The sequence below is a fragment of the Sebastes fasciatus genome, chromosome 2, assembly GCF_043250625.1.
Source record: "Sebastes fasciatus isolate fSebFas1 chromosome 2, fSebFas1.pri, whole genome shotgun sequence".
Classification (NCBI taxonomy): Eukaryota; Metazoa; Chordata; class Actinopteri; order Perciformes; family Sebastidae; genus Sebastes; species Sebastes fasciatus.
The window spans coordinates 31,442,606-31,470,376 of NC_133796.1; the positions used below are offsets into that span (position 1 = coordinate 31,442,606).

Sequence of the window (27,771 nt, forward strand, 5' to 3'; positions counted from 1 at the left end):
CACTAAAACATCAACAAACACACGTATCTATGTTGCACAGGTTTATTTATCAAGAATTGGGATGTAGGAAGTGGCTGCGGTGATTTAAAGAGAGGTGGAAAGCAACAAAGTACATCTACTCAAGTACCGTAGCTCACTTTCTACAAGTTTGAGGTACTTGAAACAAAAAAAAATAACTAAAGTTGACTATGCATTTGCTGTTAGAGCCCCCAGACTTTGGACCGCCCTGCCTGAGAAGATCAGGCGTGCTGAAACGGTGTACCATTTTAAATCACTCCTCAAAACACACTTTTACAGAGCTGCTTTAAATTCCTGATTCCGATGCTTTCATATTTGTTTATTTAGGTTCTAATTTATTTTTATTGTCAGTTTGTTTTTTAAATTACTTTAATGGTTTTTGTATTCATATTCGTAATACTTACTTTACTACCTGAGGCTTTGTCTCGTTGCCCCATGTCTTTTGATTGCTTTGTTCTGTTTTATGTACAGCACTTTGTGCTATATAAATACATTTAGTATTATTATTAGTTATTATTGTACTTGGCTTGAGTAATTCCATTTTATGCTACTTACTACTTCTACTACACAACATTTCAGAGGCAGATATTGTACACTCCCCATTTATCTGACAGCTGTAGGCTACTAGTGCAGATTTGGATTGTTAATACAAAATATAATCAACACATAAATGATGAATGATGTATTATTATAGATTTAGCTTCCCAGCTGTAGGCCTGTATAATGTAGTTCAGATTAGCCCCACCTTTACCAGCTGCAACATTAAAAGTGAGACTTACATATGAATGCATCAACAATCCAATATTATTTTTAAATGGGTCATTCTGCATTATAAGTACTTTAAGGCAGGGGTTCTCAAACTTTTGGGACCAGGTACCTCTTACAGGGGAGAACATTTTCCAAACACCCTCCTCATAATTGTAATACAGATTAAGCATAAGGCTTACTATCATTTGTACTCATAGATGCCATTGGAACTATTTGTGGACTCAACTGGACAGCATTTACAGCCTACATTTCAAGTAATTGATCTTAAAAGCTTTCAGAAAATGAGAAGTAGCGAGGCTGATGTAGTCCTAATAAACCCAGATATTTAAGCGTACCAATAATGGACACAATATGCTTGTTTTATTGACGCAAATGGTCCCCATCTGTAGATATAGATTTTTTAATGATACAGCACAATTTCATAATTCATAACAAATTATTTTGCAGACCTCCTGACAGAGCGTCACAGACCCCACTTTTTTGAATCACTACTTTAAGGATATTTTAATGCCAATACTTTACTTAACTCTAATTTTGTATGCGTAACAATGGTATTTATACACTGCATTGTTACTTATACTTAAGTAAAACATCTGAGTACTATTCCCACCATAGTATTTAAGCCTCTGTAAAGTTGTTTTCAAATCTTAACATCAACGTAACATCATTAGGTGTTATTTATTAAAACTCAGCTAATCTGCTTCATGAGGACTGTGTGTGTGTGTTTTGATCAGATTTGATCAACAGAGACAAAACAACCCACCAACTGTCATCAGATTTTGATTCAGATTTTGCTAAATATTGATTGGTGCACATACAAAGACCCAATCATTTTACTGTATGGTGTGTGATGATGTCATATTTCCTTGCTGATGCCTCTGTCGGCACCCTGGAGGAAGTTGCTCAACAACATTCCTGACATACTCTGGAGCTGCGAGTGGTCACCATCTTAACCGATCCCTCCCATCACAAACATACAGACAGTGTACATAACACATAAAACCAAAGAATGAGTCCTTTTCTGTGAATGTTAAAACAAGAATTCATCCAGCTGTGTTTTATTATCTAATCGACCCTGTAGTGGTTGAAGAAGCACTCAAATCTTAAAGTTGGGGAAGGGAAGCGATACCACAAAGTGAAAGTACTCCGTTAAAAGTCCTGCATTCAAGTTCTTTCTCAAGTAGAAGCACAGAAATAATATTAGCTGATTTTGCTGTCCAGTTAAAACATGTTATCTCCATTGTGTTCATTTTGAAATTTTGTTTTTTAATATAACCTAAATAAACATTTTTAAACCTCATTGAATTAATTTTCTAAGCTCATGAGAACGTCGATGGAAGACGACATATAGATTAGACATAGAGTATTACATTACTGGATTGTTATTAATATTAATATTGTTGTTGAAGGTGGAGCCAATTTGAATGACTTTATATACTGTTGGGTAGTTACATTTAAAACAATGTATTATGTGTGTAAATTCTGTATTTACAAAGTAACTAGTAACTAACTCAAAGAAGTACAAAGTAGCATAAAATGCTAAATATTCAAGTAAAGTACAACTGTATCAGAATTATACTTAAGTACAGTAGTTGAATAAATGCACAGCACGTACGATATATAATATCTTGAACCTAATTAGTTGAAAATATCCTACAAATAAAGAACAATAAGCTGGGTTTCATTATTTCTGCTCATCTTATTTGCCGCGACGATGGAGAGATAAACACTTTTGGTCTTTATATTTATGTATTTATGCCAAAAGATAAATATTGTACGTTATGGAAGAAAAGTGTTGTAACAAATTATTTATGTGGATGACAAAACAACTGCGACAAAAGACAGGCAGTCTGTGATTACAACAATGAACAAAGACATGAGTCATACTCAATTACACATTGTCTCCTTTACAGAAAAGTAAAGAGTCATCTCTCTCTCTCTCTCTCTCTTTCTTCAACACACACATACACACACACACACACACACACACACACACACACACTTGTTGGTACCAGACAGCAGAAAACACGATGGAAGAAAAGTAAAATACTGACAGACTTTTCTCGAGGAAACCAACATGGAGACAGGAATATCGAGTTTGGTGTAATGTTAGATATTAAATAAGTACAAAATCAGTAGGCTAATGTGTGTTTTGTATATATATATATATATATGTGTGTGTGTGTGTGTGTGACTGTTGATAAGGAAGGTGTTGGTTTAGCTGTTGACTCAGCAATGATAAGATAAGGCTGAACTAAAGTTATCAAATCAAAGGCACTTCATCTTATGTACAGTCACACTGGAAAGTTTAAACAAACAATCATTTACAGATTACATCGATCATATCACTCCACACACATAAATAGGCCCAGTTTACATATAAAAATGTCTTCATAATGTGGTACAAAAATCTTTTAAAAAGCAAGTGGCAGTTCAAAACCTTAAAGGTTTACAAAAGAATTACAACATTTCATCAAGTTTTAGTCTCTGGGAGGAAATAGTTACTTTGTTCAAACTCTAATATGTTTTAATAGAAGATGAACAGACAAACAGGGAGGAGACAAAATAATGTTACTACTTCATGAATAAAGAAGTCCCTATAATCACCACTGCAACAAGTGTGGGTCATACTGGGTCAGAGGCCAGTCTGCAGTATTAGTCTGCCTCATTAGTTTAGTCAGTGTAGCTTTCTGTGTTTGGCATATACTGTATGTTGTCATGAATTTCAAAATGATTCCCATTGACCTTTTAATTTAATTTCTGATTGGCACTCTGGCAGTTTGGGCACACATTATTTAATATCTTCAGAGCTCTCTTTCTGTCTTATGTTGCTTTAAAAATGTTTACAATATATACTGTAACGAGTGTAACGATAGTCAGAGTGAGGAAAATGTCAGCCTTTTGGCAATATTTCACGGAGGAAAATCCCAAAAGTAAAATGGCAATATGTATGGTATATAAGGCCTCCGTTTTGAGGGGTGTTCCCAATTTCAACACCAGCAATCTTATAAAACATTTTAAGACGCATCACGCAAAAAAAGCACAACGACTTCACCTAGGCAAAGGGGAGAAAAAAGGATGAACTGCAGCAGCAAACGTTGGAAACCGCATTCCAACGACAATGATAGCCCAAAAGCAACAAAGATATTATATTTATCACACTGGTCGGATCAGTACTCGGTATCGGCCGATACCTTAAGTTCAGGTATCTAAATCGGCATCGGGAAAGAAAAAATGGTATTGGAACATCTCCAGTTATCACACAAAAAAAAAATATCACCATATTAAGTTGTTATGGCAAACATTTTAACAAACAGTTGCTTATTTAGATATCTAGCAGTTACAGAGCATGAATATCATTCATTAGGAGTCGTATTTGTGTCCACCTGATGAATGGAAATCCAATAATCACTCTCATTTTAGCTCTGTTTTGGTCTTCCAACAATTCCTGGGGGAATCAGCTAGTCTCTAACTGTGTCTGTCGGCTGTTTGGTGCTGACCAGGTAGTGTACAGCCAGTTTTTAGAGTTTTTTATAAACTTAAAACAGCTTCCTGCTGCTGCTGGAAACCGGGTGATGAGAGCAGAGAGAGTGAACAAAAACAGCAAAAGCAAATCAATGAGCTGAAAGACGCTACAAGGCTCTGTATAGTTGAGGGGAACTGCGGAGTCACTACAAGCAACACATTTCATATTACTGATCCACTGTCAGTAGAACAAGACCAGGTCAAACCTAGCACATGGCTGTGGCCAAATTGTTACAGGGATAGCCAGCGGTGTCTATAATGTGAATTCCTGGATATCAAATGTTCATCTGCATTCTTTTGTAGTGTTCCCAGTAATATTTGTCCTTAATATGCACTGAAGTAGCAGATCACATGACATGGTTAAGCTACGTTTGAGTCAATAATTGAGGACTGTTCGCAGTCTATTCAGTTTGAAAGATCAACGGCCAATAGGGAAACTCGACCAACCACTGATGTAACTTCATCACTCACTCAGTTACACTTCTTCCTAACATGCAGCGACCGAGCGAACTCTGGCGAATGGAGTGTGAAAAATTGTCCAGATATACTAAGCGCGATGTCGCTTTCTATTACATAGAGAGCGCGATATTGATTGACTGTCAGATATTGTCAGCGTCGATTTTGACCAATGAAAATAGGTTGGAGGTGCGCAAAACTTTGCATAAATAGAGCCAAGGCGAGCGTTTTTTCAAACAAGCAACATTTTGCCTCTTTGCTGACACACGGAGCAGGTTAGGGCATCTTCAATGGGAAATACTGGAATAATCTGATGTTCGCTTGTTCGTATCGCGTCCAGTTAGGAAGGGGTGTAAGTCAGGAACAGACTTGAGCGTTTATAGGGCCGGCCCCGCTTTTCCATGAGGTGAGGTGTTTACATTATTTTGTCCACCCCCTCTGTAAATACACGTCATATCAACATTTGATAATGTTGGTTACACTACCAGCTTTAGTTAAGTCTCCTCGCAAAAGCCGTGTGAATTCGGTGCTTTAGTCCCTGAATGTGTTGCTGAATGACACAGAGTGTGTATTGTCATTCAGCTGAAGCTACAGTCTGTCCTTCACAATAATGCTGTTGTCATACACCTCCGTTTCTACAACTGTGCTTATTTAAAGCAGAATCCTCATCAAGTGGAAATGAATGCACTCATTGTGCTGGAGGCGTAAAGCAAGTCAAGGGACGAGAGGAGACGAACGGAGTCCTGCTGGGAGGGACAGTCCAGGTCATAGACCCAGCCCACATCAGTTCAGTGTTAGTCCAGCTGAGATATATATGAGGCAGCCGGTGACAGAAACTGAACAGTGATGACTTCATCATTCAGCGACGTCACGGGCAGAAACCCCCAGTGACAGTCTCGATGGTAAAAGTGTTTCTGTTGTCCATTTCCTCACTGATTCAGCGTTCTTTCACGGTCAGTTGCCTATTTTTGCAATCAGAGTCGTTTCTATCATCTTTCATCAGCTGACATGCGGCTCCTGTTAGTGCTCAGTCTGTGTGGCTTTCAGTCCGTCAGACGATGAGGGAGTCCCGGCTCAGAAGAGTGCTCTGGTGAGGATAAAAGAGTGTAAGTGATCAACACAACGGCAGAGTTTACACGACAATATGAACACGTCTTTTTCAGTAGAATGAGGTAGTAAGCATTAGCCAAACAGAGTTATTGTGGTGAACCTGGGACAAAATGCTTTTCAACTGTGTTTCAAATTATTTGAAGATTTTGAAACCCCTGGAAGATGGTTCTAGTGAATTAATGTATATTGTGCAGGAAGTTTTTGACGTTGAATACCTTTTTGACCCAGGTTTTTCAGGGAGGAGACAACCAGTTATGATTGTTAAGGAGAGTAGTTGGAAACAGAACAGAGTATTCTACCTAGTTTTCATTGTAGTAGCGTCTGAACCTGACCTGTCAAAAGTACAACAACAACACTTACTGTAGGCCTACAATCCTTATTTATACTGCAAGTCAGAGATTCTCAACGTTAGAGCTGGGATAAAGAGTACGGAAGCAAAGAGACGAAACTCTGGTGTTTATTTGGCAATAGCTGCTGCCGCCATTTTGGACTGAAAATGCTTATTATATTTGTAATATTTTATTGCTCAACACAGGCTATTTTGGTAAAATGTGACAATAGATTAGAAATAATTTTGTTTTACTTTAGTATGGCACTTTTTAGGCGAACGTTTTACTGGCGTCCGATAGTCACTTTCAGTCCAAAATGGAGGAAGCGTAGCTGTGCTGCTGGGCGCTGATGTTGCAATGGAACGAACAATTGATTTTCACTTGTTGGCAATATACATTCTTTGACTGGGACCCCATATGGGGATGACGACATAAGGATAGGAGTTTGACATACTCTTATTTTTACAGGTTTGAAATATATAATTTTTTCTGTATATAGTTCCTAAACTGTCAGAAAGTTCTACCCCGGACACTTGGACTTTTTGCCACAAGGAACTAAATGTAATCCCTGGTTCCTCAGGTCGCAATGCAGGTTTAGTTCCTCAAAAGGTTCTTGGGCCCTTAGGAAAGTTCCTTTGGTGGAAACGCCCTAGCAGACTCCCTTAAAAGCAGGGAAGTACAACATGAGTGTTAAACACTATGCCGTTAGCCTATGTTAACATTTTTATCAATTACACACCAATAACTAGTTTTCCAAAAATTAGAAAAGATGCTACATGAGCTCTACTCACTGCTGTTGAATGTAACTCACCACTTTCCGGTTCTTGTCTCTGGGCTCGTCTCTGCCACCGGGAAGGGAATGGTCAGGAGGTTGAGAGGAGCGAGTGCTTGCTGGGAGCGGCCGCGGCGACGGCCTGTCAGTTCTGCTTCGCTCTGTGTCTGAGTAAGGCAGTGAATCTGCCTCGGGCCTGGTACTGGGCGAGCGGCTGCAGAGCCGGCTAGATTCCCCGCTGCTCTTTTTCGAGCTGCTCTTTGAGGGCGTGTCTGAATCCTCCTCACCCCGGGTCCCACTCTTCCCCTGGCAGACCCCTCGCAACTTAGCCTTTCGCTCCAGCAGGCTGTTGAGGAACGTGCCGTCGTAGTCCTTCTCTTGAGAAGAAGTTGATGGCGGACTGACTCTGGGAGGAGGCGGTGCAGGGCGCTCGCTGTCCCAAGTGCCCCTCCTCTTTGTGGGTGAAGAAAGTGGGCTTATCTCATGTTCGTTTTTCCTGTTTCGTCTAGGATGATCTTCGCGGTCGCTGTTGTCTCCATGCTCATTTTCATCATTGTGATAATGCTGAGGTGGACCATGACGGTAGGAAGGATATCGACTGAACTCCTGAAGCTCCATCTCATAGTCTCCCCTGTTTTCATGCCTTTTCACTTCCTCTCTGCCTCCTCTCTGTTTGTAAGAAGCAGCAAACTCCTCCAGCTCATCCAGTGAGACGGTTCGTCCGGCGGTACGGTACGTCTTTCTATGCAGATGTTCTGAACGAGAGTTCCACCTGCGAAACACAACACGAGGCCGAGAGAGGACCCACAGGGAAAGGGAGGTGACATGGAGAAAGATTGCAAGAGAGGGTTGTGAGTATTGTGTTTATTTAATCTATATGAAGATATTCAGAATCTGTGTTTGCATTCTTAAGTCACTGCTTAAGTAAACGGGATACAGTTAGTGTTCTCCAGTAAGCTGATTGCTTAAACGTCATGTACTGTATACAGGAAACCTGTTTTCAGTACACACAGTATCTGTACCTGTTGCGGTTGTCCTCCTCGCTGTGATTCTGTTGCCGTTGGTTTCGGCCGGGCCTTCGTGACGGTGAGGAAGACGGAGGGTCGTCGCTGTACCGCCGCGGAGGAAGAGGCTCTTCCTGGCAGCGGCGGGGCTCCGAGTCGGGGTCATCGCGATATCGTTGGGGTGAAGGGGGATTGTCACGGTGACGCTGCGGCTCTGGGCTGCGGTTGTCACGGTAGCGTTGGGGCTCAGGCTGAGGTTCGTGGTCGGGAATGGCAGGCAGAGCTTTTTTCTGGACGTTTCGGTAAGTTTGGCGGAAGCCCGTTTCTCCCTCGTGGAGGGAGCTCAGCTCGGACACGCTACAGGCTGCACACGTCAAAATGAAGGAATAGATAAATGAAGAACGACTGAACAGACAAATAATCAATTAAACTGAAATTCCTTTTTATGGAAGCACAGAATTGAAGTGAAACAAATATAACAAAGACAGCAGAAGAAGAAAGTCAGAGTCGAGATCTGCAAGCGATTACAGTGTTGGAGAGAGAATTATGAAGACATATTGTTTCAGGTAAGTAGGCATGCACATCTGAACTACAGGAAATTCAATACGCAGCATGCTTGTGCAGAGAGGCATGCCAAGACAAGCTCAAGGGAATTAAAAGACACTACCAACAGTATAGACAGAGCAGCATGCATTTTCTACTGAGGGCATCAACATGCTATAGAAGATGCTGACAGCATTGTCAGAGAGTAAACCCACAGGATGGGTTTCTGAAGCTTACACTGGTGGCTGGTGGATCTGGCAGGGTTGAAGTGAGCCAGTTGTTTCTCTACATACTGTAGCACCCTGAGAGAGTCCTGATCCTGAGGCGAAGGCACACGGTAGGGAACCCCTACAGCATGCATCGGCACTGCAGATACACACTTCAACCATCAGCATGGAGAACTTCTGTTTGTCTTTGTGTGTTTGCTCATTGTGGATTGAGCACAACACTGGTGCTTTTGCTTGTTTTCTATTTCACTATTTTATTCTAATAATATTGTTTCAGGCCAAAATTGCAGAATAAAATAGTTAACAAGCAGTCACATGAGAACAACATGCACAAATACAAAAATAAAACAGGAACTGAAAGAAAACAATTACATTCCTCATAAAACGTTTTTGAATGCCTCATACAAAGGCAGCATTTAGTTTTTAGTTTAATTTATCTTGTAGATTATGCAATTTGAAAGGTGTTTTTTTCCAAGTTAAGAACAAACTCTGGAGATGATTTTGATCAGCTAAGAGATAAAAAAGCCTTGATATGGCCTTTCCATAATTCTAAAAACACAGATTCACTCGCTAATAAAGAGTAACTCACCTGCTGTGAGTAGACTGCCATCCGAAGGGGGAATAGAAGACATCTTGTCCACCAGAGAAGGGGGTGCGATGGGCATCATCGTCGGGACACCAGTGACAAAGTATGGAGGGTAGGCGGGTATCTGAGGGGTGGAGGTCCCCGTCTTTATACCCTTACCTGCCTCATATACTACAAAAGCAACAAACAATCCCATTCAGACTTTCAAAATTACGTTCAAACAGTGTCAGTTCTCAGTACAGTTAACTTTTGTGTATGTGTGTGTTTATTCTCACGGTGTCTTGGACAGCAGCACGTGTCGGGGCAGCACCAGCAGCTGACGTAGCAGCAGCAGGAGTGAGGACAACACTGACACCAACAAACCCCAACCAACAGCAGGAATAAGACGCTGCCCAGCGCCACCGCCGACACAAACACCCACTCTGCAAATACACACATCACAGAATCCTGCATTTAGATAAGTACCGACACACACTGACAGAGGAACGGTTTGATTTGATCAGATCACTGTGTGCTATACTATACTACAAATGACAAATGTTTGCTTTAGAGAGTATTCTACTATAACTCACAATAGATCATTAGAGAAAGGATCACAATTGATGCAGCAGAACCAGAGATAGTCTTTTTTCTTCCTTGGCGCCTACATTACCCATGATGCAACTCTACTGCTGACAGTTTGGTCAGGGATTTGGGTGTGCTATGCTCTTGCCACGAGCCGTTAGCCTCAAGCAGAAATGAGGAGCAGGTTACAGACGTTTGGTAAGCTCACTTCTTTCAAACTCCACACCAACAATTTTTTTTTTCATTTTCAAACTAATAGTCTTCAGCTCTAACTGACGCTGACTCAAGTGACATCGCAATTTATCAAATTTCATCGCAGCTCTCTCTGGAGCAACAAAAGGCTTTATACAACATATGCAGTCTTACTCCCCAAGACATGTAAATGGTGTATTATCGGTGGAGTTTCACTTACTATGTCTGTAATTTAGAAGCATTTTTCCTGCTTTCCCTCTGTACAGTATGTCTCCATGTTTACACTGACTGTACCACAATTGCACACTGTATACTATTTTAACCTTATTTTGAGAATGTATCATGTTTACATTGAAAGTACACTAAAAAAATGCCAAAGTACATAATAAAATTGTTGGATTTTTGAGTACCCTGTTGATGAATACAACAGTCCCAAAATACATTGTTGAACACAAACAAAGATATAATTCATAGTTAAATGGGTATACAGGTAGTAGTGGATAATAATTAATTTAAGTCAGATTTTTGTGTTGTGAGAACCTTTACTGTGTTTAATGTCAACAGCAACATTATTTATTGTTAATCAACCTTTATACAATCTCTCAAGCTTCACTATTTAAAAAGGGAGCTGCAGATGTGTTAACATGTGTTTGTACATTAAGTTTATGACAAAAGAGAAATCCCTGACAGACTGAGAGTGTGATTAGTTTAGTACATTTCTGTAATAATAAATTGTCATAAATTGTTATTAATATATTTTTTTTCCTGAATGCATGTAAGCTGCTGATGAAATGGTATCATTTCTTCCTAATGTGATGTATTGGATGTTGGGATGGAACATAACACAGTGGGGAATCCTTCCTGTAAAGCTATGGGACATCAACTACGGGAGAAAAGGCTGGATTGTTGAAAAAATTTGTCTAATCTTCTATTATTGGGAGTTTTATTTACGTTTTCCTGTTTTACAGGAAGTGAGTGTTTTTTTTTATCTCAGGAAGAAACAAATCAGAAAAAAAAATACAACAAAAAACAAGATGATTTTACACACAGTGTTGGAGTATTAGAGTGCTGAAGTGAGTGATACGGTAAGTACAAGAGATAAACTACATGTATCTGTCTACAGGGACAACGCAGAGGAAAGGGAAGGAGAGGGCAGATAAGGAAATCTTTAACAATGTAAAACCAGAGACAACATTGTCTCTCTAAAAACACACACAGACACACACACACACACACACACACGCACACACAGACGCAGGAAACCAGATTTTGCTACAGGAAGGAAAAGCACAGTTTACGCTGCTCTGGAAGATACTGAAGATTTGGCTGTGACAACAAATTCGCTTGTAATGTGATCTCATTATGACCCCTACACACACACACACACACACACACACACACACACACACACACACACACACACACACACCAGGATTGTAGTTAACACAGTACATCTTAGACATTTCAGAGCACTGTGGGAGTCGATGTGGACAACAACATGTACTAATGCAACACTAACACCAGCGATAAGCTTTAACCGTTCTGGCTGAGTGACTCATACCATTTCATTTTGGGAGTTACTTCCACACAATTCATCCATTCTTTTATTATTTATCACCCTCCCCACAAACTCTGTTATAATTAAATGTGTAATACAGGAATGTTAAGTGACATAAACAAACCTCCCTCCCTCTTGATCACTGTGTTTTTTTTACTGGGTAGTGTCCAAATGATGTGGGATGACATGCTAACCACAACCATAAATAACTATAATGACCATAATAGCTGTTTTCCAGCACAGCTCATCGTAGTGGGAGCGACGGCCAGCTCATTATCTGACGGGTGTGGATCTGACTGTTGGGTTTAAAACGGATCTGAACTGTGTCAAAGCTTGCATTATTTACTGATGTGAGAGGGGAATAGGTTAGGCAGCATCAGAGCCGTTAGCATAGGAGCCATTAAACATGGTGGAACATTTTTGTACGCCTCTCTTTATCAGATGAAAAATCAAATGTCAGAGCCCAGTCTTTTTCTGAATTTCTTATGCATAAATCCATCTCAAGGACCACCACCATCCAAATGGTTCCTACACCCATAGTTAGAGCAGTAAGTAGGGTTAGTATGAATGGAAGGAACCAGGTGAGGGGGGGGGGGGAATACATTATGCCCCTACCTGGCATAATCTTCAAATCAAAGCCTGGCAGGAGATCTTCAGGCCCACCTGAGAAACCTGGAGAGAGACAGAGCAGAGGTGACAACAGGAGGAGGAGAGGAGGAGAGGGAATGGGGTTGATATAAATGATTGATTCAAAGAAAGTTGCCGCAGCAGCATGCAGGAATAGAGAAGGAAGAAACAGAGAAAGAGAAACAGAGAAAGATGTACGGATAAAGAGAGTTGTCAGGTTCAACAGCAGCATGCTCCTGAGGACATTCTGGTCTTGTTCCAGAAAGTCTCCAGATCAGAGCAACTGATCATTTGATTTCTGATATCAAAAGCTGTGAGGTTGTCTGTCTGGTAAGAAGACAAGCTGGAACATGAATCAATCTCATGTTGATAACATGATAAATAGGCAGGAGCTGTGAGTAATGTTACATGCAGAGCTGCAAAAACCATAGGTGGGAACATTCCTCACATCCAGAGCCATTAAACGGACTGCAGAGAAACATCTTGTTCCTGAAACTATGTCTCTGTCTTTGTCTTTCTGTTGTCTGGCCAGTGAAGAGAGTAGACCTGGAGCACCGTGAGTCAATTCATACTCTTGATAATAATCTGTCTCTACCGATTTGACAAATAAAACCCTCTTATCAATTAAAGAAAAGTTGCTATACAAAGCTGAAGTCCCACGCCACCTTCGTGTTAGCTTCTATAACTAAATGTGTTTTTTCATCACACTGGTTTTCTGTTGATATTCTGAGATAAATTACAGATATTTACTACAAAAACGGATACTTCAATTTCAACACCACAAAATTTTAATAAAAAATAAAAACAACGGTTTTACGGAGGGCTATGTGTGGGACTGTTTCTTGGCTGGGAACCTCATATTTACGACAAGACGGGCATATTTCCCTAAACTACTCCTTTAACTACAGCTCCAATGAGGCTTTGACAGCGAGGCGATGGCAAAGATTGACGGGATATGTCGTTGTTAAATGTTGAAATAATCACAATTTCATCTTGGTTAAAATCATAGACTGTATATAAAGATGGACGACATGACAGCTCCCCAAACATGAAGCCAAAACATATTGATCGCCCCCTGGTGGCTGGCTGCAGTATAGGTCATAAAGCCCGCCCCCCTCCATGTTAGCGGATGGGACATGGGCCAAACTAAAAAGTCAAAGAACACATCAAATATATTTCACGCTGATGTATGTTCAAGTGTTCATTTTAATGAGGTATTTGATGCTATAAAAAAGGGGTGAGACGTCATGATTGGCAGCTGTGAGTCTCTCTCGCTGACAAGCTGCGGCCGTGCTCGGCTCGCGATGGTTCGGGCGGGTGACCTCCATACCACGGCTCCACTGCCCGATCACTACTGCGCAGACTCTGGCTTCAAATGACATCAAAGTCTCAAGATGACAGCACACGTATCCGGGATATTTTTTTTTTTTTTTTTTAAAGTCATGGGTTTAGATCTGGTCATTTTGGCAGGAGGCGAGATTGATTGACTTCTAAACATAAATATGTGTTTAAGAAAAAGAAAGGAGAAACAAAAGCCCTTAAAACCCATCACCACCTGCCAATTGTTGTTCGTGGTATCTTGCTGGTGTTTTGTCTTTCTCCTTACGTTTTTTTGTTTTTATTTTAACACAGCTTTAAGGGACTCCACACAAGGTCAGCAGATGTCTGAATGAAACATTAGAATGATAGATAAGGGGGTACAAAAAATGTGCATGAGTGTGTTTTGTTTGGGTGCACATGTCCATGTGAGCAGTGCACATAAATTGAAGCTTTGTGAAAAGTGAAAAAGCCAGAGGTTGAGTGTAATGTGAGCAGATGCTGGTGTTTTACATGATTGTGTGATTATCGCAGAGAGGAGTGCAGAGCAGGAGAAAGTGGACTGGAGAAACACAGAGCAGGCTGGACTGTCTTGGCCTGACTCTGGCTGACAGTGCACATACCTCACTCAGTATCTTTCTGGAAGGCTAAACAGGTTCTTTGCTGGATTTAAAAACAGAAAGAAACCTATTAGCTTTATCGAGAAGCAGCTGAATCACCACATGAATTCTAACAACTAGGAGCTGAAATTTGCCTTTAAGGCACCTCTAAATTTTGTATTCATCTGTTCTTTTGTCTTCCGTCTCCCGTACGCTCAAGCAGTTGAAGGCAGCTTACTTGTGGAATTCCCACTCACACATGAATTTGCCTGCAGGCTGGTGATTTACTTTCATATTTTGGATTTACTTGTTTTTCCCTATATGGTTATCCAGGTGGGTGGTATTTGTACACTGCCACGTATACTCCTCCTATGGAAATTAACTGTAAAGGGAAGGTGAGCCTATATGCTGGTAGAGCTCTACAGAGAGGGCGTATACTCAAAAACAAACACACATGCAGATCAATCTATTTTTGTTCAAAACAACACTAAAATCTCTGTCCAGGTTACACATGACCTCGTTAATGCCATCACATTTATTTTTCATATGTTTGTTTTTTTCCCATTTTTATTTTTCCTATTTTGGAGCCCTTGCTTTGAACAGATATTCACTTGCTTTAATGTTTACTAATAGATTTCTTATTCTAAAATTACAGGATAGATGCATTAAAAGGTCGATTGATTGATCTATTTATTCATGGATTACACTGTTGGTGTGTTTTGTTCATCATTTAACTAACTCACTCATTCATGGATGAATGGACCACACAATAACTATTGCTCCATTCATCCGTCATGGGTCACTATATGTTTGATAACCTGTTCTCTTTGTTCGGTCATACTTTTTCGTGTTCATATGACGGCAATGGTGGTGAAGACAACAACTCACATGATCCCACACTACTTCACAATGTCACCAAACTCTGTCTTTTGTTATTGTTTTAATTGAGAGACCCCTAGCGGCACAAAATTACATTTTGCGCGTTTAAAAAGGACTGTTTGTAACTTTTTACACGTATAAATCTACCGGGTCGGTGTCCATTGTGCGCTTGCATATGCGCGCTCGCGTGTGTCTGCGCTGTTCAGACCGCTCCTCTGCCTGCTTGCCTTCACTCACACAACGCGCGCGTTCTCACTCCACCTCACGTTTATGCGCGCACATTACACACTGCAGAAGAGTTAGTTTAGCTCTGAGAATATCTAGTGAATGTACAGCGGACATTCGTCCAGAAACAAATGCTGCAGCTCCTCCAGACCAACAGAGGTTTCCGTGTCTTGTGAAGTGACCGAGCTCCGCAGCGAGAAACGTTATCGTCTCCGATCGGGTGCCGGTGTCTCCGCTGTTCACTCCAGCTGCGGTCGGAGACGGTGGTGTTGCTCGCTGCTTCAGCCCCGGAAGATGCAACTTAGACGATCATATTTTTAAGTTTATTCTACACATGATTTAAAGGAAATCAAATGGAAGGAAATTACAAATCAAATACTGTGGTTGAGCTGTGTACAAGTGACCGAAAGTGTTTTTAAATAATAAAATGAATTCCAGCCCCGGAGGCCGAAGCAGCGGGGCTGAAGCAGGAAAAGCCAACACTAGGATCAGCATTGATTCATGGAGAGACCTTTGTCTGGTCAGCTAACATTACTGCCAAGCAGCTTAATTATAGAGTGATATTGTGGTTTTAGTTGAAGTGTGTCGTCTCACTGTTTTGAGCGATGCTCGTTCATGTGTATGTAGAGCGAGCAAAAGCGAGCCCGACGCTGACTTTCGTTGACTTAACGGCCACAGGTGTCGCTGTTAACACGCATTTCTGAAAGTTACAAATAGTCCCTTTAAGCTCCCAAATAATGATATCAGAATCAGCCTCATACAGTAAGTCTAATACCTGTTGATCGGATACAATGATACATCTTGAATGCTTAAAAAGGTTCTCAGGATATTGGTCCACTAAAATTGATATCATGCATGAAAGGGTTAACTTGTATTGAGGAGCACTTGGCACATGGTAAATTACCTGTCTCATGCACATTTCAATGTTTTGTAACCTTAAGCAAATAGCTGCTGAGCTTGGAAAAGGGCAATGTAAGTAAAAAGGGAGAAGAGAGGGCAGCAACCACCGAGCTCTCAGTCAATCAGCCGAGTGTCTCACATGGTGTCACCCTCCATCTTTTGTATCACTGTGTGCCCTGCTGTCCCTCCTCCACGTCATTAAATCTTCCCTCTCTTCTTTGCTGTGAAGCCATTTTCTAAAAAAGACAAAAGATCCCCCGAGCCAGTCGCGGTGGCCCCAACTGTTGTTATGGTAACACAACAAGTGCCTCACATGCCATATTAGCTACACCGAGATCAGGAAATACAACATGTTGGCACCGTGGTAGATTTAGGGTATCTCAGGCCAGGTTAAAAACTGAAAAGGGGAACTCATGCAGAAAAATGCCGTCATCTTCATCTGCCTGTAGCATTATCTGTAACATCTTATCGTACCAAGGCCGTACCCATCATTTAACAGAATACGCTCAGGTCTTTGCTAAACTGTAAAAGCTGATTGTCCAGTACTACTTGTGTGTGTTTTTGTGTGTCTCTTGTGCATACACATGAGTCTCTGAGTGCCAGCCAAACAAAAGTTCAGCCTCAGAGTGAATTAGAGCACCAAGAGCCACATAGCCTCTCAGCCGTTTCTATGGTAACATTTGTAACCGAACGCAGACAAGTACGCTGTCACTGTAAAGATACAACACATTGCAGATACTTTAACAACATGGGACACACAGATTCTACACACACACACAGGATTATGTGTCATGTCAAAGACTCAAACAAGTGATAACTATTCTGCAGTAACTATGTTTAAAACTTTCTAGTATGCAGTAACGTACAGTGTGAGTGAATGCAGTTGCTATGGATACAGATTAGGCGAGACTGCCCAAGAAATGCCACAGTTTGTGGTAAATCAGCTCATTAATGAGCCTGTATTGTGCGGTCGGTGATGAATAGGTCAACTTATAAAGGCTGTGTTATGTAACGGTTATGTTACATTACAGTAAATTCAAGTTTTTGTGTCTATAATTAAACAGATATAATGGATTGGTCAGAGATACTGCAGTGTGAAGACTGCCAGTCTAATATTGTACAAAACAAGGGCTTCGTCCGAAATCGCATACTATGTACTACATACTCTAATATGTGTACTATCATTCAACATACTTTTGTGTGAATAAACAGTAGTATGTATCATTTCGGACGCACTGAGCAGAAACTTACGTCGTCACTTCCTGAGAGCCTCCTTGCCGGTTGGAGACGTGTAACCATGGTAACCCGTGCCAGCCTCATGTGACCAAAACAACGGTTTGTGAGAATCAAAATCTGAATTAATTTAAAATATATATTACACGCAACAAAGTGAAATATTATGTCCACAGTTAAAACTGAAGCGTTATTGATGTTACAGAGCCGTCTGTCAACGTCCGTCATGCACGTTGTCGTCACTACCGCATCGCCTTGTGGGATATTTATGCCGCTGTAGTGTAGTGTTGTAATATTTCATCGGAAATAGTATGCAATTTGTGTACAATTGGTTTCATACTAAGGTTTCGTACATAGGAAAAAATCTCACATACCTTTTTAGCGTACTAAATAGCAGGTTAGTGTGGAATTTTGGACCCGATCTACGTGATGGGACACCACTAGAATCAATGACTCAATAAAACATTGTGTCATTCAACCTGCCAAACTAAAACTGTAAACACATTTTAATGGAGACATGGAGGCGATATTCACAGAGAATGGTGCGAGTGTGACCAAGCTCTTAGGCCCAAAACTTCACAATATTCATGTAGGGAAAGTAGTGGCAGCTTACCAAGAACCAGCAGCTCCACCGAGGCTTCGTTCTGTCCCTCTAAATCATCAGATATAACCACTTTACAGATGTAAACTCCACTGTCTCCCCACTTGACCTCTCCTAGACGCAGGTCTGCCTCTGCATGAGAAAAAGGAAGAGGTTAAAGATGTGAAACAAAATCCTCTTAAATACATATTTAATCAACATCTTTGGCACAAACACTTCTTTGAGGATGAAAAAAGTTCTATCTAGGGCTGAACCGAATGCTTCGAAGCTTCGACCGTTGCCATGGTATTTGACCTCCAAATCACTATTCGAATGCTTCATTTTTTATAAATATATAAATATATATATATATATATATATATAAGTATGTAATAATAATATATAAATCCCCATATAGCCCATGGAATAAGGAATAATCCCACAAACGTTTTCATTATTCATGTTGTGTGTGCAGTACCGTGTGGCAGTGGCACTGAAACAGGAGAGAAGGAAACAGACAGACAAAAGAACATGTCAGCCGCGCAGCTTCAAATACCTTCAAACATTTCTCACCAAATCTTTGAAGCCCAAAAAATGGTATTCGGGACAGCCTTAGTTCTATCTCATCTCACTTTCAGCTACAAGTTGTGAACATGAATAAGCCTACCACTCAAAACTATTTATCTTTTCTCAAACTACAGATTTTAACTAGATCTTGTGAGCTTTAGTTATTTATAGTTTAAGTAAATTTCAAAAGTTGAACACTAAAGGTAGGTTCACTAAGACGTTTGAAATGATTAAATTATTGTAATTATTAAATAAGCAAACTGATATTGGATTCAGATTAAAATGCTAAAACACTAACCCTAAATTCAAGATTCTTTAGTAATCTCCGAACTCAGTCAGTTTGCCCCTCTGTCGTATGCATATTATATGTGTAATGTGAAATTTCATGTTTAAAAAAAGATAAGATATAAAAAGATCATAATGTTTATATTCCTGCAAACTGTATCCATAAAAACCCACTATATGGCAAAAAGTATGTGGCAACCCATGTATGTGATTGTTGAATATCTCGTTCCAAAATCACAGCATTAATCTGCTGCTGTAACAGCCTCTACTCTTCTGGGATGACTTTCCACAAGGTTTTGGAACCTGGCTGCAGGGATTTGCTCCCATTAGTGAGGTCCAACACTGATGTTGGGTGATAAGGTTGGCGTTCCTACTCTGCCCAAAAGTGTTGGATGGGGTTGTGGTCAGGGATCTATGTAGGCCAGTCAAGTTCTCCCACTCCAAATGCACTAAGTTACATTTCATTTTTCACTTTTTCCAATTACGGAAGCAACATTTCCAATGAAATGCTATTTCATGACACTGAACATGAATAAGCTCTACAAACAATTCAGATATAGTTTGGCCTGAGAATCCAACACACAAGACAATACTGGGTCGCTGACTCCATTGTAAGGGGGTCAGACATGTAAATACAGCGGACAGGAAACAGGGTTGTATAATTCACTTCCTTTTCCTGTTAGCCAAGGAAGGGGGAGGAGAGACAGGCTGACAAGACCACACCACTGTGTGGACCATGAGTGCAAGTCAGTGTGTTGGATGGTCTGTGTTAGCCATGTGATTAACAGAACGCCCCCCTGCCCAGTGCATGCTGGGACAGACTCCAGCCTCCCTGTGACACTGAATAGGATTACATGAGACTGGATCACTGGACGTCTATAAAAGGCAACATAGTTTCTGTAGAGCTTTCACTTTTTTTGGTCCATTTACAACATTGCTGCGCTGACCTGTTTCACGATAGGAGGTGGAGTGGGACTGAAAAACAGAAAAGAAAAAGCCTCATACAGAGAGACGTGAGAGTGTGGATGGTGGGATGTGGAGAGGTCTGGAGAGCGAAAATAAAAGCGGGACATTGAAGTACATCAGAGGGAAGGAGTGAGAGGTCAGGATGAATGAGAGGACAGCGTGAAAAATTTCTCTTTTGTCTGTGTTCCTGGCTGGTGAAGAGAAGGTCGATTCTTTAACCAGAGTTAGAGCTCCATAAATCTGAGGCCTGCTAACAAGGCTACCTCTCTGTCTTCAACAAGCACACACACACAACCATCGAAACACACACATACATACACACGTATGTATGCACAGTAGATGATCCTTCAACATGATGGTAAGACAGTAAGGGAATGTGGAACTGAGAACTAATTCTTGTAGTTGATCTGTTGTAAACTGCTGCAATATGTTATTATTAACATTTTATTTTATACCAGGTTTGATTTTAGGTATTTTGAGCCAACAGTCTGACTCTTTTAAATGTAACAATATGTCATCAATGCTTAAAACATTCATAATCATTCATGATTGCAAGAAACATCCGATAGCAAACAGATAATATTCAGACCATTGTTATTTCTGAGACTACATGAGAGGTGGGGCTCTAATTGATACAACTGTTAATACTAACTCAATATCTTGATAAAAAGAAATGATTATAGCAAAACTTAATACACTAATGGTCATGTGGGGGAGCACCCCTCTCTGCTTCTAAGACACAGGAAACACAGAGGTTAAACATTGAGGCATCCGACAGAGTGCTGCCTATACTGAAATTCTGAGGCCAATACTGATATTGATATATGAAAGTTTAAAAAAGATATGTACTGAGCATTTGAAAAAATAATCTTGTCATTGCTCACTGGCAGACAAACTATGTAATGGTGAAATTTTTTTTAAATACAGCAAACATATTTTCAGGTGTTTTTCTACTGCAATTTTGTGCTCCGTACCAGCCGACGTATGTGTAATACCAATACTGTATATCTGCGATGGTACAGTGTCAGAATATCATATGTATAATGTAGTTCAGTTATATAATCTATATTATTTTATTAAATCTGAATGTGTCATTCCATTTTAAGATTATTATTGAGATCAATTTGACAATAATAATCTATTATACTTTTTACACGTGCCTTAAATGCAGTATTTTGGCCAGTTTCTATTTATTCACATGCACTTTACCACTATACTGTCACCATAGCTCTAAACTCTACTTACTATTTCACAAACTGTTTACACCTCTGTGTGTGTGTGTGTGTGTATATTTATTTATTTATGTATTCTCTATACATACTGCGTTCCTGTTTACAGCTCTGTGTACATATATTTATCTCTTCTCATCATGTATATACATACTACTTCCTGTTTACAATCAGTGTATCCATTCGAAATACTGCCTTCCACAACTTTACATTTACATTACTTATCTTATATTTATATATGTTTAATTTAAGCCCATGTATTTTAACTTGCACTATTTCATGTCTTTGATTCTTATCTTAATTTTACTTGTGTGATTTTCCTTTTTTATACATACATTTTTAATGAACATTGTTGAAGGGAACCTGAGACTCAAGATTTTCATTGCCAACGACTGCTTTGTTTGTATTGTTGTGCATATGATGAATAAAGAAACGTGAAACTTGAACTTGAAAAACACAGTTGATCAGTAATTTCTGACTGGATGGATGGGGAGTTTTGTCCTTTTTCCCTCTCAGAATCAACCTCCTCTTCTCTAACATCTAACATCACACTTTTCTCCTCATGCCAAACTGTAGAATTGTTAAATAAGTGTTGTGGGCGGGTATATACATATTATTATTTCTGTGTTATGTAACTTGATTGTTCTGAAAGCTTTGAAAGTTTTCAGTAAAGCCTTTTTCTCTCACCCTCTCACATGTGCAGAACCTCTCTGACTTCACGTTGGGCATTTAATCAGGAATCTGTGTGAAGGGTGGGCCAGGGCTCCGATTTATGGCTTTCATAAAACTTGCCAGACTTGGCAGCAGAAGAAATAAGAGTTTAGTTTGGATCAATATGTTACAATAGAACCAGAGAGGCTGCTTTTTCTTTTATGCACCAAGTAAACTGGACACCCCAAAAAACAAACCTTTAAACTCAAACTAAGAAAAGTTTTTGAGTTGGTTTCATAGTGTTGATCTACATTTATATTTGTATTATTTGTTATTTTTTTAAAAGGTATAATATGGAAGAATTTACTAAAAAACAATGTATAGACTGATACAAAAATAACCCCTCTCAATCATCACTTATGTCCCACTAGAAGTGTGTGGTGGTGTCTGTTTCTGCAGAGACCCTGCAGCCCTCTGCCTGGATTTTCTCTTTTCTTCTTATTTTGCTTTACTCAGGATGCTTCTGGGTATATGCAAACAGCCTTTGGGCCCCACGTGGGGGTGTAACCCCCAGACAATAACAGCATGCAGGGTGTGTTCAGGTGGTCAAATATCACCGCTTTTCCACGCCCCTCGGCTTCTGATAAAAACACAAAAGTCCTTAGGCCCGGTCAGTATCATATCTGGCTGGCTGTTTCAGCCATCACATCATTTGGCTTCAATAACACTCCAGCACAACTTGCAAACTGCAATTTTTTCGAAAGCTGGTGAGCTAAAATTCAGCCTATAGCACAAAATATGGTGGCCTGGCTACAAGGCTGCTGTGTGATTTGAAAAGAAAAGACGCATGGAAATCAGAGAACCAGAACCAGAGGTGCAAGTAGTATTACATAAGTCTTACTGTTGATGATGGAGATGTCTCTGCTCTTGTAGTACTCTGACAGTGTGATTGAGGAACCAGAGATGGAGGCTACGGTTCGGACCGTCCGGCTGCTGTCAGCGCAGTCGAGGTAGCTCGCCGTCATCCCCGTGTCGTACCCTCCACCGGCTCCTCTGGTTCCACCCGTCAGCCCACCTCCTCCCTGGCCTCCACTCATGCTGTCGGGAAAGTTGAACGATTCGCGCGTACGGTCCCGACAGTACGACTTGTAGACCCACTGCACCACAGGGATCTGGGTGGACACGCTGTTGTACTGACACGGCAGAACCACCGACTGGAACAGCACGGCATATCTCTTGTCATCTCTCACAAACACATGAACCCCCGAGCAACGTGGAGGGAGGACATCTGTGGGAGGATGAGGAGATAATGAAGAAGGGTCAGTAAAGTGTGAAAGAAGGAAGGGTTAAAAAAAACAAGCAAGTCTCGGCAATCATTACATTCATTATGTTCTATTTCATGACTCAGACCTGAACACACTGACAATATATCTCTATCCTGGATGTCCATCACAAATAATATGCTTAGAAATCATAGAAAAAAACATGCTTCTTAGAACTCCAGAACTTGCCTGAGAATCATCTAGTTTTTTAAATTTTCTTCCGTATCAAACTACTCCAGTGATTGTCGTCTGGACATCCATGGGTACATTGCAAACAGGATCTGCTAATAGCTAATTCGGCATACTTTTAATGGTGCCAATTTGTTGTTGCTGGGGGTGTCAGTGTCAGACTTTGAAAACCTCTGGCTGATGCAAACACACAACAGATCTGGCAGCCAAAACAGGTTTCAGTAATAACTAGGAATGAGTAATGAAGGGGATTTAAAGACTACTAGAGCAGACGGCAGCACACAATGATTCAGAAGCTGAGTCGAGGTTTAAGGAGACACCTGTCCCTGTTGGCTCATTTTAAAAATATCTGACTAATCACACGTTCCCGTCACTGCAGCATGGAAAGCATCACCTCCCTTTCCCAAAATGAGATTCGGTAAAGTAGAAGAATGTCAGGATGAACACTAACTACAAATACTTGCATGTTTTTATTTTCCTTTTAGCTGGAATGAAATGAATCATTGTGCAATTTGGCAAGACATGCGTAAGAAAAGAAGGCTGTTTGAGTTGCTTCTGCTCGGTGAAATCTGACTGTGAGCGGAGTTGACTCTGGGTCACATGATGACCAGGAGCTCGAGCTCGGTAGTTCAATAGCAACACACAAAAACACACCCACACACACACACCCAGAAACATCTGTGCATGCTGCTGCTGCTGCTGTTGTGTGTGTGTGTGTGTGTGTGTGTGTGTGTGTGTGTGTGTGTGTGTGCGTGTGTGTGTGTGTGTGTGTGTGTGTGTGTGTGTGTGTGTGTGTGTGTGTGTGTGTGTGTGTGTTTCTCGGGCTAAGCAGCGGGAGGTGAGCCTGAACTGGACCAGTGAACAGGGATGAGGTGAGGGATGAGAGGGGGGCCGCTCCACTTAATCCAGACCAGGCCTGTTGAAAGAGTTTTGTTTTCTTTCTGTTACTAAGAGTGAACCTAACTAAACACCCTCACCTGGTTACAAAGGACTGATAGATTTCATCAAAAATACCAACAAGCTACATCAAACACAGTGTTATGTTTACCAAAACTATTTGTTCTTGGCTTTTGCAGAATACATACTGACACTTTTTCTATTAAAAAAAACTCACAGGCCTAAACATAGTTACTAACAGGTGCTGACACAATTTGTCAGTTGAGTGATTACTTGATCGACGGAAAAATTAGTCTACAACAACTTTGATAATTGAGTATTTCAGTCATTCACTAGGCAAAAATGCCAAACATTAGCTGGTTTTACCTTCTCAGATGTGACAATTTGCTGCTTTTCTCTGTTGTAAATGATTATAAATTCTATACATTTGACTTTTTGTCTTTTAACGCCAGGCTAAATAACGCTCCAAACTTGCGCAAAATTTTTTCGAGGAAAAACTATGATGGCCATTTTCAAAGTGGTCTCTTGACCTCTGACCTCAAAATATGTGAATGGAAACGGGTTTTAAGGGTACCCACGAGTCTCCCCTTTACAGACATGCCCACTTTATGATAATCACATGCAGTTTGAGGCAAGTCATAGTCAAGTCAGCACACTGACACACTGACAGCTGTTGTTGCCTGTTGGGCTGCAGTTTGCCATGTTATGATTTGAGCATATTTTTTAATGCTAAATGCAGTACCTGTGAGGGTTTATGGACAATATTTGTCATTGTTTTGTGTTGTTAATTGATTTCCAATAATAAATATATACATACGTTTGCATAAAGCAGCATATTTGCCCACTTACCATGTTGATAAGAGTATTAAATACTTGGCAAATCTCCCTTAAAGGTACATTTTGAACAGATAAAAATGTGTGATTAATTTGCGATTAACTATGGATGATCATGAGATTAATTGCGATTAATAGCGACCAGTCAGATTTTAAAGCAAATCAGAAATACCACTGATCTCCCCTTCCAGTTAGCTGTGCAGTAGGTAGGTTACTGTAAGGTCAGTTCACACTGCGTAGCGCGTACATTTAAAAAATAAAACGGTAAAATGTGATGTTTTAGTATTTAATGCCATTTGATACTATCATTCACACCTTGCATGATCATTTTGTGCTTTTATTTTTCTTGCCAGTGAATAATGGTATTCTGTAAGTATGTATTTAAAGGCTTCAGTGAGTCATCTGAAGCCAATTTGGTTCTACAGTAAAAGCTTGTCAGGAGTGATGTGAATTTTGAGGGAAAAAAGAAGCATGTTGACCAAGACGAATCCAGCTGACTAAAACATAAATTCCTCAGGGGGAACATTTCTCTGCCTTCTGAGAACTGGAATAAAAAAAGCCAGGAGGTTGGTCTTCCTGAGATCACAGGCTGAAGGGGGGATCCAGGCTTTATTAGTTTTCAGAGGCAGCCACCTCCAGAGGAGAAAATGAAAGCAGGAGGAAGAGGAGGAGGAGGAGGAGGAGGAGGAGGAGGGCAAGGATAGTTACTGTTGTAATATTGGACAGAGGAGCCTTGTTGAGAATGTTTGAGAGATTTGAGTGCAGTATTAAAATATTGCTGTCTTGATTTGTCTGCATTCACACTGGGAGAATAAACTTCTAAAACCTTTTACAGATAAACATCGGTTAGCATGCTGTTTCATTGATTTGTCTTTACACTGGCTTTTGCTTTTAATGGAGATTATAGACAAGTTATGTGCCATTAAGAAAGCATTTTTGTTTAATTAAAAATTATATGCAGTGCTAAAATAAACCCATTATCAAACTCACAACCACGAGCCCATATGCTACTGTAGTATTCCTATATTGTAGTATAATCTGTAGTATGCAACTGCTCATGTTGTATTTGTATTTTATAGATAGATAGATAGATAGATAGATAGATAGTAACTTTATTGATCCCGAGGGAAATTCAAGTTTCCAGCATCACAGTTCCATAGTGCACAACATGTTTGTAAAAAGGCAGTAAAAAAGTTAATAGTGCAAAGTATAAAGTACAAAAAAATATACCAGATATAAAAATACAAGGAGATGAAGAAAACTGTTAAAAGTGAGTACAGTGCAGGGTAACAGCTGTGATACAGGACTATTAAAAAAGTGAATATAGTGCAGAAGAGACTGTTAAAAAAAAAATATATATATATATATTTAGTCATTAGATATATTAGATATATTAGATTTAGTCATTAGATATATTAGATATATTGAGTTATTATATTAGATATATTTAGTTATTAGATAAATCCACCATGAAAATTCCCTTCTGGGATCATCAAGTTTTTCCACATGCATTTACTATGTGTTTAATAATTGTTCTAATACTATTTTAAGGTATTTTGTGTCTACAAACTAAATTAAGTGGTTAACTGTCATTTCACCCAGGGACCTAGTTAAATGTGTCAGAAGTTAGACCTCCTAATCCACAACCCCCACAGCTTCTGGTCGGATCATTCACACATGACTGAATCACTGCAGCACTGCAGCACACCAGACCACAGAGCAACAAGCTATAACTTAACCTACTTTAATACGTTACTGTGTTAAATAGTGCAGCTTTGGCAGGATAGAAAGGGTCTTGGTGTGCTAAGGAACAAAAACTGACATTCGGCTTAAAAAATATCATTAATATGGGTTCAAAAAGTTAAGTTAAATGGTTAATTCGTCCGTACAGGTTGTTGTTACCGTTACTCCACTAACTTAAACTAAACAACCTGTTACACCACTTCACTCACACACTGTGGGTTCATCTTCATCCTCTCTTACCTGTCAGACAAACGATGAACATCCACCACTTCCAAAACAAAAACATCTTCCAGATCCTGCAGGTGAAGTTAATAAAGGTTTTCTGATGAACGTGGTCTTCTTATCATCCCTGAACGATGTTTCTCTCTAGCTGCACATAACGGGACCAGCAGCAGTACCAGCGTCAAGCATGTCAAAATAAAACTCACAACTTCCGGCAATGGCTTCCAGAATAAAAGCTTTGTTGCTGCAGTAAAATTTGAAAATGGGTGTAAACTATGAGTAAAAGTCAATTTTTGGATTAATATGTAGTGCATGTTGTCCAAAAAACGTTCAACTGTATGTTTCGTACAACTGGAGCATGTTCTCACATTTTCAGCTAAAGTCAGGCATCATCTCTTTACTAATTCCTTTGACATGCACTGCCTATAAGGATGAAGCATGCATTTACTTATGTTAAACCACAGCTCAAAAGTGATAAAATGTTGTCCTTGAAGCCCAGTTTATTGTGGCCTCATGTTGTACAGAACCAGTATTTCTACTTTGCATATCTGTGATGGTAGTATTGGTACCGAGTTGTTGCCAAAAAAAAAATGACAGTGGAGGACTTGATTGGGGCCATCTTTTAGAGTTGGATCAACTAAGTAAGCTAAGTAACTAAGTTGGGTCACTAATGGGAAATTAGTGCATGGGCTCAGAATGGGCAACACAAATGGGGCTCACTTGGGTCAACTAAGTTGGTCCCAAATGGGCTCCCCATGTGGGCTACCTGTGTGGGTCCTAGTTGGGTCACTAATGGGAAATTAGTGCATGGGGCCAACACAGAAACTGTGGACAAACCCACTTACAACCCATAT

The 27,771-nt window shown here is 40.1% G+C and overlaps 1 protein-coding gene across 4 annotated transcripts; it reads right to left on the reverse strand.

Annotated features, from left to right (window-relative positions):
* Positions 1–1,803: 1,803 nt before the first annotated feature.
* On the reverse strand, positions 1,804–27,097 carry LOC141758139 (immunoglobulin-like domain-containing receptor 2). Of its 4 annotated transcripts, XR_012591822.1 has the most exons (11): positions 26,936–27,097; positions 22,612–22,998; positions 18,046–18,165; positions 12,268–12,324; positions 9,614–9,760; positions 9,342–9,509; positions 8,763–8,891; positions 8,001–8,346; positions 7,018–7,750; positions 6,177–6,867; positions 1,804–5,854 (listed from the first exon to the last, which is right to left on the reverse strand). XR_012591822.1 is itself a non-coding variant. In XM_074619263.1 (10 exons), the coding sequence occupies exons 1-10, from the start codon at positions 26,979–26,981 to the stop codon at positions 5,819–5,821; spliced, it is 2,169 nt and encodes a 722-aa protein (XP_074475364.1). In that variant the 5' UTR covers positions 26,982–27,096; the 3' UTR covers positions 1,804–5,818. The 4 variants fall into 4 exon arrangements, 3 of the variants coding, with proteins under 3 accessions (XP_074475364.1, XP_074475386.1, XP_074475379.1); XM_074619263.1 differs by lacking the exon at positions 6,177–6,867 and having other exon boundaries at positions 26,936–27,096; XM_074619285.1 differs by lacking the exons at positions 6,177–6,867; positions 8,763–8,891.
* Between the last annotated feature and the right edge of the window lie 674 nt (positions 27,098–27,771).

Coding starts and splice junctions, on each gene's coding strand:
- LOC141758139 (XM_074619263.1), bottom strand. CDS start 26,981: ATGTTTTTGTTTTGGAAGTGGTGGATGTTCATCGTTTGTCTGACAG. Junction 18,166..22,611: donor AGACATCTCCATCATCAACA/GTAAGACTTATG, acceptor TTTCTCATGCAG/AGGCAGACCTGCGTCTAGGA. Junction 9,761..12,267: donor TGATTTGAAGATTATGCCAG/GTAGGGGCATAA, acceptor GTGTATTTGCAG/AGTGGGTGTTTGTGTCGGCG.